Source organism: Ochlerotatus camptorhynchus, unplaced genomic scaffold (assembly GCF_037179485.1).
Source record: "Ochlerotatus camptorhynchus isolate MF236.1 unplaced genomic scaffold, CSIRO-AGI_Acam_v1.1 ptg000485l, whole genome shotgun sequence".
Lineage (NCBI taxonomy): Eukaryota > Metazoa > Arthropoda > Insecta > Diptera > Culicidae > Ochlerotatus > Ochlerotatus camptorhynchus.
Window position 1 is genome coordinate 70,373 of NW_027040970.1, and position 15,612 is coordinate 85,984.

The following is a 15,612-nucleotide window of genomic DNA, read 5'->3' on the forward strand; positions in this document are numbered from 1 at the left end:
TGATTTCTGTCGCTCATTTGAAGCAAAAGTTTTAATCCAATATAAATTGCGGATGTTCTCCCCCAAATACTTAATGGGCAAATACCAGGCATGATTTGTTGGTACCCGTACTATCTCGGGCTATATTTTCGTGATTCATCAGGCTCTTTGGAGCAACCGCAAATAACACGTGCGTACACATCATTTGTGCGGCGATTTTAAATCAGCATACAACACAATCGATCAAGACCAGCTTGAATAGGTTATGCACGAATACGGGTTTCTGAATTAACTGATACGATAGGTCAAGACGACAATTACTTACTTACTTAACGATCCTGCGCACCTCCAGGGGTGCAAAGGGCCTTTGTGAAAGATTTCCATCCTGGGCGACTAATAGCTTTGGCCTTGACCTGTGCCCAAGTCAAGTTTCGGTCAACGTTCTTAATTTCACTGTTTAGGCTCCGCCGCCACGAGCCTCTGGGTCTGCCTCTGCTGCGATGTCCTGCTGGATTCCATTCCAGTGCTTGCTTGCAGATTTCGTTTCCACTCCGTCGTAGTGTGTGGCCGACCCACCTCTACTTCCGTTCACGAATTTATTTCTCCATCGGCTTCTGATGGCACAAACGATGAAGCTCGGAATTTGAGATCCAATTGTGGGGCCAGTATAACAGCACAGACTTCACGTTCGAGTTAAAAATTCGGATTTTGGTGCGTCGACTAATCTGATTCGCTCTCCATACATTTCGCAAACGGGCAAAAGCAACCCTCGCCTTCTTAATCCGTGCACCTATGTCACGCTTGGTGCCGCCGTCCGACGCTATCTGGCTGCCAAAATATTGGAAGCTTTCGACTTTCTCCACTGCCTGCCCAGCTACCGTGAAATTGGAACGGTTTTCCGTGTTGACATCTAACGATTTGTTCTTCTTGCCGTTGATGGTTAGACCTGCTTCAGAGGAGCGTTCCACAAGGTCGTCGAGCTTCCTCTGCATGTCAGAGCGCCGTTGTGCTAATAACGCAACATCATCAGCCAAATCGAAGTCGTTGAGATGCTCCATAGTGATAGGCTGCCACAGCAACCCACGGTTCGGTACACGATCAACGGCTCCAACCATGATCTCGTCGATTACGATGAGGAACAGTAGCGGTGATAATATACATGCTTGCCTCACACCTGCGATTACCCGAATCGGGTCAGACAAAGCTCCGTTGTGCAACACTCTGCATGAGAAAGCCTCGTACTGCGCTTCGAAGAGGTTGACGATCTTATCAGGGACTCCCTTGCGTCTCAGAGCGCCCCACAAGTTTTCGTGGTCTAGTCGGTCGAAAGCTTTTTCGTAGTCAATGAGTACAGGGACTCTTGGAACTCATTGACCTGCTCCAAGATGATGCGGAGCGTGACAATAGGATCTTCCAGCATAGAATCCAGCTTGCTGCTGTCGGAGAGCCGCGTCGATCTTCTCCTGTATCCGATTGAGGATAACTTTACACAGAACTTTGAGTACAATACACAGTAACTTGATGCCTCGCCAGTTGTTGCATACAGTTGGATCCCTCTTCTTGGGGACTTTTACCAAAACGCCCTGCATCCAATCGGCCGAAAAAGTCGCGGTGTCCCAGATATTGACCAATAGTTGATGCAATATTTGTGAGGATAGCATGGAATCAGCTTTGAGCATCTCTGCTGATATGCGACAATCGATCGAGTTATGTGCATTGTTCAAGTATCGAGGTTCATTGAATCTCGAAGAGGGTCACAGGTAACCGGCTTTCGTTTCTGCTACTTAACATCGCTTTGAAAGGTGTGTTTAGAAGAGCGGAGATAGAAACGAAAAGTAGGAAGTCCATCCAGCTTCTTGGATTCGCCGATGAAATGCTTAGAGGCCATGGCGGAAATGTATATCAGATGGCTGATACCCAGCAGATTGAACTTTTCATTAACACATCTAGATAAAAAAAAAATGAGATGGAGAGTCTTAAAAGAAGAGCATGTTAGCCTCTTAGTTCTTATCGACGGCGACGACATCGAATTGGTCGACAAGCTCGTGCATTTCTATTCACAGGTGACCGTCGATAATGTCACCAGCAGAGACATTCAAAGACGTGTTGTGGTAGTGATTCACCGCTGCATGAATCTACAAAACGCTGATTAGACCGGTAGTCCTCTATATTCATGAGATCTGAACAATGTGCTCGGAGGCCCAACACGAACGGTGGGGTTTTTGAACGGAAGATGTGGCGTACTTTCTACGGCATAGTGCAGATGGAATATGGAAGGTGGAGAAGGCGGATGAATCGCGAATTGCACCAGCTGCTTAAAGAACCGGCATCGTCTGCACTGCATACGGGGACTGAGGTTTTTATGGGTCTTTGAGATATCTAAATCAAATTCACAAGAGCAGAGAATCGTGGGATCAATCCCAGGTATGTTTTGTGACTCTTGTCGTCATCGTCGTCGGAGTCGCCGGTTCCTTTATTTGATTGATTTCTCTCCCTTGTTATAGCCACAGCTCACTCATATGCGTTATGTGATAGGAGGGGCGCGGTGGCATTAGAGAAACCAATTTTACATACAGAGCCAAACATCATGGGTTTAGTCTTAGACCTCTTCACTTTCAATATACGTTAGTTGCTTTTTCTTTTCTTAATAAGATCATGTTTACCAAAACGAAACCTGCTGAAAACCCAACCCCTTAATCCAGCATCTCAGTGATTTCTCGTGGAAGTGCAGAGGATTTTGCGGCTTCCAATAAAGTGAGTATCACGTCAACATATTCCTAACCCATTCGTTAATTGACCTGAATTCTGACGTAGCCGGCGCTGGTATTGCCTATTGTATGAGATATGTATGAGATCACCAGTTTTTACACATTTCTAATCCCAAGCATCATCAGTTGGTTCTCTGTGTGATTACAGGCAATAAAGGAGCAGCAACCGCGGGTGGTTAATCATGCTCAAGCTCATGCTCCTTAAACGGATGCACACGGAATTTTTTTGACTGAAAGAAATCTACAGCGAGTTTGTAAGTCAACACCCTCACGCCTATGCTGCGCAGGCTAACGATCATGATTGCATGGAGAGCAAAAATTTTTGTCATACCTGAGAAATAAAAAAATACACATTACTTTTGTGCCTGTAACCTCAAACCGGCTGTTTGAATTTTCAAGATGAAAAAAGACAAATCGTAAGAAATTCAATTCACATGCTCAAAACTTGTACACCGAGGGTACAATACGGCACAACATATGAAAAAAAAAACATGTACACAGAGGAAAGAATAGCATATTTTTCGAATTCATTTCGAAAATGGCTCCAGTTAGAAAAATGTTCGACCTCAGTATTTTTGATCAAAATACATCAGAAATCGTTATAAGTGGTAAAAATTCACCCTTTACACATGAAGGCTGAAGGTCGGTTTTCTACTAAATATGTTAATACAATTTCCACCATCTCAGAATTACTTCTAAAAGCCTTTTAATGACTTTCATTTTTCTTTGAATACAAATTGAAAAATCATTTATTTTTATAATTTGGATTTAAGTTTTTTTAAGACTTTTAAAAACCATTATCTACAACTCATCCTTAGTTAGATACCATTTCGGTACATTCAATAGTATTTGAGATACGTTTTTTCAAACATATCGCCAATGAAAATACATACGCCCTTTTAAAATATGACGCTTGAGCCAAAATTGAAGTTTCATATTCCCTCCCAGGTCAGAAACATAATCAAAATTTCATTTAAAACTGAAACATTCAAATCTAGTCATTAACCTCTTTCGCGTGGAACTGATCTCATTTAAAGTGTCTTAGGCTTACAAGTGACAAAATTGTCCGAGTAAGTTTTCAGTTCGGAAAGATCCATCAATATGAACACATAAAGTTGTGGATCACATACTGAGTATGGTATGTGTTATACATTTAATAATATTTTTTATCAAATTCACAGGTAAACATGGTTATAGTTTGTGGTTATAGCCAATCATTGTTCATGGATCCAGAAGCTGAACTTCACTTGCTTCTTCATTTTACTTAAAAAAAAGTTCCAGAAACCTCGAACTAAAAAGATGCTTTACTACTGTTCGCAAAAGCTTCACGGCACAAGACCCAACAGTCGTCGATCTAAGAAAACATACCATTATTATTAGGGAAGAATACCAAGAGAAAATACGAATATTTACAAAGAAATTTCAATAGTACCACTCTTCCTAATTGATTCCGATGATAATGATGATGAGGGTGATAAATGATACTAAGAAAAGCTATTCCGACGACGATGACCAAAAGTTGATCAATTTCCTTAAAAACACGATTCTAATTCTGAATAAGTCCTTTTATAACCATAATTATACATTCTTAAACTGATTTATTGTACACATTATTGCATATAATTTCGCCTTCTTTTAATTCTTTCCCTCGCACAACGACGACACAATGACTGAAGCTAATCATTTTTGTTATACTTTTGCAATTCACTTGTTAATTAGTTTTCAATGGCACTGACAGAGACAAAAATACTATTGTTGGTAAGACTATTTCCACTGTTTTCTATTTGCACTCCAACCTTTCCCCTATTTACTACTCATTTTCCAGGGGAAATCTCTTCTGTTTCAGCATTTATCGCAATCCGCTTATTCGCTACATTAATACATTATGAGTAAGGGTTTATTTGTATGCTGTTGTCATTACTTCCATAATGGTTCATGTTATTATGTACGTGTCATAATATATACTTGCAATTGTTCAAACTTTGACTTTACTTGCACATCCTCTCAAACACCCGCTCACATACACACTCGATTGCTCAAATTGACTTGACAACGGTAGAGTCTGCTCTTCTACCTTCTCTTTCTCGTTTGTTCTAATAACAAGACCCCGATTGCTGTTGGAATCTCCGTAACCGTCGGTTCCAGTCATCCTTCCACTCGATGATGATCGTCTTTGGCCCGAGCACCAGGGAGTCTGGATTCTGCTTTGAATCCATACCCAATATTAAGTATGATCTGTTAAGAGTAAAATAATTCATTATTGCTAATGATGGTCCTGAAATTTTCAATTCAACAGAACGGAACAAGAAGCCAAGGAATGCAGCAAAATTTTCAACAGATAACATTGAAAAACATGTCGAAAAGCAAACTCAAAATCAAATTTCGACTGTGGAATACACATATCCCGGTGATACTCACTTGTTGATCTTAATACTCGGACATCGGCAGTCCAGATTTTTGTTGGGCACCATCAGACCAACGGACGACTTCCGCTGGTTGCTTGTCACCACCAGTGGGCTCGTCGACTTGAATACGGTCTGCACCTGCAGGTTGAAACGTATCTCGTCCCGAGGGACATGTTTGTTTGAAGATGTTGTTCGTCCGGTGACCTTTGCCATGATTGCTGTGTGTCGAACAGAGAATGGATTAAAGAAAAAGAAACGAGAAATGGGTTATTTTCGAGCATCCTCCTCATCCTCCTTTACTCTCTCGGTGAACCGAAGAGGAAAGAGACTCTCAGGTGAAACTGGAAGGTTGTGAAAAAATTACCATAATCACGCTTGCAGAATTTATTCAGATTTAATCGTTTCGTGTCAAATCTACATTTGCCGCAATCTGCAAAGAATCGAAAAGAGAAAAAAATGAAGCATTTAACAACATCAGCGGTATGAGTTAATGTTTGAGAGGTTCTAATTTTGGTCAAAAATCACATTGATGCACCTCAACAGACCAAAAGACACCCCCCTAACCCGTGCTTTTGGCTGACGAGCTGGTGGTGAATTAAATATGCTAATCGGAAACTCGAACTCCAGTCTTTAGGCCAACCCAGGCATGCAACCCGTGCACCATCAGCCTATGTGCCGAACAAAATACGAGGCTCATTGTCGGATCGGTTCGAGAGAAATGCTAATCGCTACGGGGGATTATGAATTACGCTATTTTCAGTGAACTGCATGTGCACAGTGCAAATACACAACAACTCCGCCAAAAGCACCACGGAGCGATGGTTATCTGAAATTCTAATCGGTTTTCTGCTACAACGATCAGATGGATGGAGCGCTGCACCATATGCACACAATCTGCATTCTCGAAGGAAGGGGTTGTGGATTTTTTGGGATGGTTATAGCATCATTTTTATGCTATCCTTTAGGAAGCTATTAGCATAAATATACAAATTGCTACGGAATGTTTTTTTTTTTTGTTTGAGTTCTGAGCTTTAAGTTTTTAGTTTCTGAGCGGTTTTCTCTTCTTGCTTTTCTGAACATTGAAGGAAATCTGTTGAAGGAAATAGGAAAACATTGACTAATTTGAAAAAAATTACATGTAAAAATGTAATCATAAAGCGGTTATTACAAGAAAAAACCTGTTGTGTAGTTAATGTCAATTTTAAAAGATTACATATCTATCACAACATTATTATCATTTCATAAAATAATCAGTAAATAAAAAATTATATACTCAGAAAAAATCGTTGCATGTCACTCCTACTCTGTGCGGCAAGTGAAGTGACGTAACTAGTGAGGTGACAATAATTGTGTGATGTTAATATCCGTGAAAATAAAAGAAGGAGGGTAAAGAAATTGTGTCTAGCAATAAGTGATATTGACCTTCCCCCACCACCCTTACATTCTGAAGCTAGCTACACCAATGGATAAAGTATGACCCATTTAAAAATCAAACAACGACAATTGGGTGTTCCACCGCCCAAAAGTAGAAAATGTTGAGAAAAATCAATACTCCAAATATTGCGATTTGGGGGCGACCCCGGCGTAATGGTTAACATCCATTCCTCTCACGCCAAAGTCACGAGTTCAAATCTCACCCCTGGACATGTCACGAATGACCCAAGAGTGTTAAAGTGACTATAATAATAATAAAAAAAAAAAAATATTGCGATTTAAAAATCAATTTTGCCCAACGTGCTCAACAAAGCTTATTATGAAATAATACATGCCATGCAAATCTGTGTGAGTGGCTGGATGCGCTCAGCTATTCCACATATTTTTTTTATTTTTTTCACTCATTGCACTGCATAAAACCTAACGATCGTGTTAACTGTTGGGCCTTTGTTCGTCTCTCTCGAACAGGTTCAGATGGTTGAGTGGATAGCAGTAAAGACAGTTATGCAGATGATCAGGGTTTGAATCTTGTTGAATTCCAGAAGATTTTAGAGTTAATGCAAATATTATGAATTTAACAATATGGTTCACTCTTTTATCCCCAAGATGCGATTTTTCCCTACATTGGCGGCTCTAGTGACGTGAAAGGTGTCTACCCAACTAACATTTTGAGCTTTATAAGCTAACTTTTCCAGCATTGTGCTGTACAGGAGCTGAAACAAAGCTGCAGATACAGCTACAAAAAGAAGCTAGCCAAATAGTTTTGGAAAGCATTTACTCAACTTTTTCACAACCATTATTCAATTTGTCAGTCGGACTAAATAACATCAGCCAATAAACTCTAATGTCACTTTTATGCAAATATTAATCAACTGTCAACTTTTAGCTGCAAAACAAAGCGAATATATTACTTATTGATGGCTTCTACACAACCAACCACTCTTGCTGAATAACATAAGCATCAAAAGTGCTTTTTCGAAAAACTAAACAACCTGTACTCAACTAATAAACTGTGTTAGCGCTACCTAAGAAGCTATTTTACAGTCAACTAGGTTTATTTTTAGACGTGTGCAGTTTTACAGCTTTTGTTTTGCTCCTTTACAAAGCTGAATTAACTAGTCGAGAAAGGTGATTTATGTGCACTATCATAAAGCCTCTACTCAGCGATCTTGTTGTAGAACACAAAAAAAAATTTAATATTACATCCAAGAGAATGCACTTCAATCATGTCGAAAATCTCATGTAATTTTTATGGCCACAACAATAAACAAATGCAGTAAAAGCAGCATAATGTCAGTTCATGCACTGTATTAATGATAATTTTGTCCTTTTTGGCAAGTAATATTACACCATATGATTTGACACGAAAAAAAATTTAATATTACATCCAAGAGAATGCACTTCAATCATGTCGAAAATCTCATGTAATTTTTATGGCCACAACAATAAACAAATGCAGTAAAAGCAGCATAATGTCAGTTCATGCACTGTATTAATGATAATTTTGTCCTTTTTGGCAAGTAATATTACACCATATGTTTGACACTTTGATGTGTTATCAAAATTATTTTTTTGCTGTGAAGGGCATGTAAACATCAATTCAAAGTGTTGGCGTAGCGAAGTTGGTAGTATCAAGGTTCACCAATGCGGTCGTATCGAGTTTGATTCCAGGTTCAGGTACAGTGTAAATCATTTGGTGGTGTGCTTATAACTAATTTAGATTAATTTAATTCACAGTAAAATAAACTTGTTAATTCGTCCACCAAAAAAAAACGTAAACTATACTTAACCTCGCGTCAAGCGAAAACTGTGTAGTGATTATTGGAAAATCGGGTAAAGGTTGACTAAGCGCCTTTGAAGTTCACACACAACTAAACAGCAGAATAACAACTGTATAGAAGTGTAAATGGATATGCAATAAGAGCTTATCGCTGCTGTCCCAACAGCCATGAGTAGCTGATTAAATTCGCCAGATTTGCTTGTATGGGGGTTGAGTAAAGGTTTCCACATATCGTATAACATTTTATTACAGCTTGAGGCTGTATAAATGAAATGAGTAAAGCGTTTACATTGCGAACATTGTTAGTTGGGTAGTACATTAAAAATTGAGCATAACAAGGCTATCAAAAACAACTCACAGTTGAGTAAAATTTTACTCGCACGGTAAGAAAAAAAATACCCAAAATTAAGTTTATATCTTAAGCGCCACCGGGATTTTCTGAGGTATAAATTTAATAAAATTGTATAGGAATGACCATTTGGAAATGCGTGAAAATTTTCAGTTTTTATTCATTATTGTTTTTATGAGCAGATTTAGATGCACAAAAATTGCACGAGTACGTTACTATGATGATAAGGTAAAAACTCGTTAATTTGTTTCCTTCTGTGAAAGCATGTTTAGTCTTAAATCTTGGATTTTCTGATATTATCCATACTGCAAAAATGATTTTCCTACCAATGAAGGGGCGACATTTCTCGGATCTTCAGTATAGCTACTAACTCAAATCATATAATAAATTTTAAGTATTTGAAACAAAGCGCTTGAATGGGTAGAAATTACTTGATGGTTGGAAGGAATGAATGATGTTCAAAAAAAAAAATTAAAAAAGGAAACAGACTGGGTTTGATCCATGAACGTTGCGATTATTAGGCCTGTGTCTTCACTACTCGTCTGTCAAGACTTGGGAAATCGACCAGTCTTAAGGCATATAAGAAGCGTTTTTTTTCACGAAATGTGAGAGCAAGTAACTAGAGAGTCATGTAAAAAAGACCTATTTACCAAATGTAAACAATGACTTTAAACTGACACCAGCGTCTGAGAGATAATTTGCTCTATCAGATGATGTAGTTAGTTTGAGTGGGCATGTTGCAATTCGGGAACAACCGACGTTTAAATGCATTGCTTACATTTGGCGTGTATGCCTTTGCACATGTTGCTGGGCAACGAGTTACTCAACACGCTAACTTGAAAGTACCCATTAATAAGTAAAAAAGGTCCATTTGAAGAAAAGTGGCTTAACTAGTATTATTAGTTTTTTACCCATTTATGAGTATATGTTACCCATTAATGAGTTACTGTTACCCATTAATGGGTAACAGATACTCATTATTGCTTAAAAAAATGGTATTTAAACATTTAATTACAGGCAAAGAGCATGGTTTTGTTAAAGGACGTTCAACGACTACTAATCTGTTGAATTTTGTAACATTTTCTATTAACGCAATGCCCTTATCCATTACATTATGTTGAGGCACTATATACTGACTTCAGTAAAGCGTTTGATAGAGTTGATATCCCTCTTTTGCTATTCAAATTATCTTAGTTAGGTTTTAGTCAGCATTTATTAATGTGGATTCAGTCAGTGAAGTGAAGGAAATTTATCGTCAGTAGTCAATGTAACATCTGGTGTGCCACAAGGTTCCCATCTTGGACCATTACTGTTTATTCTATTTGTTAATGATGTAGAGCACAAATTGAATATCCTGAATTTCTCAATATATGCAAACGACATGAAAATTTTCCTGGAAATCCGTGAAACGTCTGATCTTGTAGTATTTCAGCAAGAAATTGATAACTTTTACACTTGGTGCTCAATGTAATTCCATTTCATTTACAAGAAAGAAAATTATTAGACAAGAACATGTAACAATAGGACAAAACAGAGTAGAAAGGTGCAATCAAGTAAGAGATTTAGGGGTTATACTAGATTCAAAATTAAGCTTTGTTGAACATTATAATAACATTATCTACAGGGCATGCAACATGCTAGGGTTTATTAAAAGGGTTAGCTTTCATTTCAATGATCCATACACAATCAAAACATTATACGTTGCATATGTTAGGCCCCTCATTGAGTAGTGTAGTATAGTCTGGGCTCCATATCAAGATACTCATATAAACCGCATTGAATCGGTTCAAAACAAGTTTCTATTATTTTCTCTAAGAAAGTTAGGCTGGACAAGTTTACCCTTACCATCTTATGAGTCTCGATGTATGTTGATCAATTTGGATGCCCTTGAAAAGCGAAGGCAGTTTGCAATGATAGCTTTTATAAACGATGTCGTAGCACAAAGATTGAATGCCACAGAGATTTTAGAAAATCCAATTTTTTATGCTCCCACTCGTTTCTTAAGAAACAGAAATATGTTTTATATTAACAACCAAGGACCAAACTATGCCAGGAACGCGCCTTTAAATAGAATGATGCCTTGTTATAATGAACATTACGAAAAAATTGATTTGACAATGAACAAAAATGCTCTTAAAAAATGTTTCTTTTCGAGGTAAGTCAGAGATTGAAAATTAAAATAGATGTTAAGTGTTTTTGTTAATTAAACTGGTCTACATTTGATTGACGACGAATAAATAAATAAATGGGTTAAGCCACTTTTCTTTAAAATTGGTATTTTTTTTCCCAATAATGGGTACTTTAAAGTCCCAAGCAACACGGCTTGTCGTAAAGAAGTTGAAAATACTTTGTAATGACTAACGCAAAGAATCACTAATACTTTAATATACATCATTTAATACATTTATACAACCTAAAAAGCGCAAGACGCGGAGCTTATACAACTAAATACTGGTCTTATAACATGTATTTTGGAAACATCATAAAAACCAGCGACAAAAAAAAAACAATAAAAAAATCTTGAGCATGGGATTCGATCACTGGTCCTTGGCGTGGTAGACTTGTTTCTACCTAACTAGACCAACACCGCTTGATGAAAGGTTTGTTATAAGTATCTATCATGTTCTTGCCAATGGCATGAAAATTATTTTCTCGTTCAACAAGCTTTTGATCCGTCATGAAGACGTTTTGTTAGTAGCAAAGCGTACATCTAATTGCCAGAATGTTATTTAAACGTATTTTCAACTCCTTATAAGACAGCCTGCACATTTTCAGTTGTATTAATTTATGAGATGTCATAAAAAAGTATTTTCAACTTTCTTTATAACAAACCTCCGAATACCTCATAAGAAACTGTCAATCACGGCATGAAGAGACAGTCCGGCTCAATGGCACCGTCAATGTTTACGTCAATCTGGATTGATTTTGTATACGACAAATTTAAAAGTGGTATTAAAACAGTAAGATGCACGTTCAAATAACATTTTAAGATAAAAGCAAAAGAAAACTATTTTGGAAAATGTTGAATCGAAGAAGTATGAAGAAAACATCTTTAAACCTCATATATAACGTAGGATGTTTTCTGCATCTCTTATAATACATTTATACAACAATCCATTCTAATTCTTTTTCAAAAGATGTTTTATGTGTTACTTGGGGTTATTGCAACAATTGAGTTCACTTACACTCATCATGTGGCTTCCATGGGGCTAGGTAAAATTAAATTGATGATGAAAACTAAATTTTGAGTAATCCTGATAAATAATCGATTGAGTGAAAATTACATTACGATCAATCGAATGCAATAATGGAGCACGAACGAAGGCAGCATACAAAAATGTCAGCATCAAAGGCAGCGCAGGTTTCTATGATTGTCATCCAAAAATAAGTTAAAAGTTATCAACTGTGAAAATATGACGGCTGAGGACTTTTAACTGACAATCGAATTCTTTTTTATTTTATTTTTTAAGTTTTTGAGTTTTTTTTTAACTTACTATTGAGTGTTTTTTCTTACCGTGTTTGTTAATCTATTACCCAAATTTAGGTTAACGATTCTTAGTGTGTTGAAAGTTTTCTTCCTGTCAATTGCCAATGTGATATGTAAAGAGGGATGGCAGATATAATCTGCATTTTCTTCTATTTGTTTGGTTCACCTCTAAGCTAATAGTACATTCAAACTATTTCAGATATCACGTTATTTAGATTCTTTTGATATCACATTATATTACGTTATTACGTTATTAAAACTAACTATAGTCTGAACGTAGTACAATGTCATGACATCAGGATAGACGTGTAACATGCATGAGAAAGCTAATACTGTTTGCCACACCTTTTATATGACTAATCATATGAATTGATTACACGCTTAAATAATAAGGCCACGAATGTTTTTAGTCACCTTTCTCACCGGGAGAGGGTATTACAAACCGGTGAAAACTAACGATTTTAAATTGGCTCACTACTTGACTATCCTATTGGTTCCAAGCAAATCGATTAGCGTACCCCATTTTTGTCGAACTTCTAGTACTACACTATGTTTGTTTTGATTCGCTATGAAAGTCTGTCAGATAAAAAGAGGAATTCGTGGATTTTCCTATGTTTCGAGAGGTACATCGATAAGGTTGGGACCGGAGAGGGTACCAGAGTTGAGCCAAAAAGTCGAGCACGTTTCTTCGGGACCTTCTGGTCTTAGAGTTACCTCTATGGTATTACCTATGCGTCTTTTCAGAAACATATGGGAATTATGGAAGTAAACAATATTGTTAATTTATAATATTTGGTTAATGTCTCTATTGTTGGCCTAAGTGTTCCTAATATTGGGTCCATACATTAATTTTGAAGGGAAGTTTCTAAAATTTAAGCTAAGTAGTCGCACCTCAACCTGCCCATTTATAATATAAATTTGCGTAAAATAACGATGCACCCACCTCTTTAAGTCTTAAAAAAATACTTTGTTGCAAATATTTGCGCTCTATCGCACAATGAGCAGCACCGTCTTCTACAGGTAGCAAACATATTTGCCACACAACATAAACCTGAGTGGTAACCACTTTTTTCATAGTTATCTCATAGCATAATTTCGCTCATTACTATAATACGACTAGGTTACCATGCGTCTCCATGGATACATATCGAATGTAACCAACATTACTTACTTATTTCAATTTCTGATCCTAGACTAGAATTTCCGAGAACCACTATATCGGTTTTGCTATGGAATGACTGAAATATTATGGTATGAATGGAAATATGTTCGTTCTAAAATATTTCTATTAAAAACAAAAAAAAACATTTCCAGCTATGTAAAAGGAAACATTTCCATTGTTAATAGGATGCAAGAAGAATTACTTTTTTATATTTTATTTATATTTATATTTTTTCTTGATGTTCCTACATAAAAGTACGTATGAAATTTAACTGAAGTTAAATTAAAATGTGGTCTGCATCAAACTTGTAGCTGATAATATTCCCTACAAGTACAGATAGCAAGCTTACCCGTGGCGAAAAGCCAGGCCGATATAAAAAGTTCATGTTGCCCATATCAATTCCGTTATAAACTTCAAAGGGCCAGTGCAGTATGAAATCGCTTCCAAATTAGTTCATAATTATGAGGAAATGATCAGGACCTGATTAATAATCGATTGGTCCTATGCAGAGTAAGTGGCTCTAATGTTGACCTATACATTTTAAGATTCGGCGTAATGTGTGTGTGTGTCATCCTCTATCCCTCACCCAGCCGGGGGCGTTGGACAAGTAGAACTGCGAATAATTTGATCAAATCTCATGCTCCGTAATGGTGCCCTTTATGTTGTGAAGACTAGTACTTCAGAAAGGGTAGCTTTTGAGGCAAGACAGGGTGTCCTCAACAAGTTAAGGGAACAGGATGCACTAGATATCCACAACAGGTACATCAAAACATCACATAGACGCCCTTATTCACACTAACTACTCAGGGGGTAGAAGATCAAAAAGAGCCACCGCCGCCAACTAAAGCTTGAACCGGGTACCTGGGACTTCCGCGATATACCCGTGGTCAGCAGACGATGCCCTGTGCGTGTGTAGTATGTAATATGTTTTATTTGGATACACAAAATGTTTGAAGCCATGCGTCATCTAAACCATAATTTGCATCACCACAAATACACTTGTCAACAATCTTCAACTGGAACGTACTCACCAAATCACTTCACCCGGGAGCGCATTCCCGATGCTTTCACGCATATTTTTCTCTAGTTATCCCTAATCTATTCCTCCTCCAGCGACTCCAACCACACAACAACCAAATATCACTTTTCTTTTTCAAGTCACTCCGTGCACAAAAGCAATGCACATTGCAAAACCCTAACAATAGATCAGCGCCGTTCTCATCACCGCGTAATAATCTGAAATTAAAATTTTCACTCGCGATGCCACAAATTTCTGGTTCGGGAGAAAAATCAAACCACGCAGATAGCGCCAAATCTTCTGATGCTTGCAATTTTGCAAACATGATAAATCATGTTTTCTTTCTCGGAAAGCGAGAAAACCACCACTCACACACGTATAACCGTCCGGTAGGCAGAGTGCCAGCGCTAATCCGGCAAATGCAGCCGAAAGCTATGAAAGCGAATGCACGCACAAAACAGAGAACAAACTTAAAACACAACCGTATCCAAAGGCACTCGAAACTCGACTCCCCATCTTAAGATTTGGCGTAATAATAAAAAAAATATTGAAATATCAATCGTACCCGTTACTATGTTACATGATCAGTGTTCGGAAAATAAAAAAAAAAACACTAATCTCACGATTGGGATTATTCGCCTCTGAGTTTTGCCTCGTTTAATTTGCTATGATATTACGGGTTCATGTGTGCCGTTATCCATTGTATCAGTGGATGGAAAACCTCGTGGAAAACTAGCGAATCATGCATAGCGCTATCAATTGACATTTGAAAGGTTTTATAAGTTTCACTGGAATGATTTTTTGAAAATTGAGTGCATGAAAATGCATGAGAATCTCATGCATGAGGGCTCATTGAATGAGGTTTGAGAATGTTTTTTCCGAACACTGGACATGACCAATAAATCATAACAAAGGGAGACGAATATAGTTTCCAACACGATAAAAACATCAGAAATCCGTTTAAAATGACCAAAGAGTTAATACTGCAACGGGTTGTCATTGACAGTAGATGGATTCAAGATTTGGTTAAATCCGCCTTGTGAACATGTTATGTCCGCCCCACGACGAGTTTCAATGTTACATAAGATTCTCTTTAATTATTAAATATCCGTCAAAAAATACGGACAGTGCTTAATTGTATCAATTTATCCAAAATCATAGACATGATGATCCCCATATATTTTAAATATATAACCTGACACATCAGAAATGCAGTACCGTAAAACGGGG

At 37.5% G+C, this 15,612-nt stretch overlaps 1 protein-coding gene across 5 annotated transcripts in view; it reads right to left on the reverse strand.

Annotated features, from left to right (window-relative positions):
• The window catches only part of LOC135712495 (netrin-B-like), a 212,362-nt gene continuing 196,750 nt past the window's right edge, over nucleotides 1-15,612 (reverse strand). For 4 of the 5 annotated variants that reach the window (XM_065235443.1, XM_065235445.1, XM_065235444.1 and 1 more), the window contains exons 6-8: nucleotides 5,517-5,582; nucleotides 5,166-5,370; nucleotides 1-4,982 (exon numbers count right to left, since the gene is read on the reverse strand). In XM_065235443.1, the coding sequence (XP_065091515.1) occupies nucleotides 4,841-4,982; nucleotides 5,166-5,370; nucleotides 5,517-5,582 (413 nt within the window). In that variant the 3' untranslated portion in view covers nucleotides 1-4,840. The remainder of the gene's footprint in view (nucleotides 4,983-5,165; nucleotides 5,371-5,516; nucleotides 5,583-15,612) is intronic. The other variant, XR_010518642.1, reaches the window with a different exon arrangement.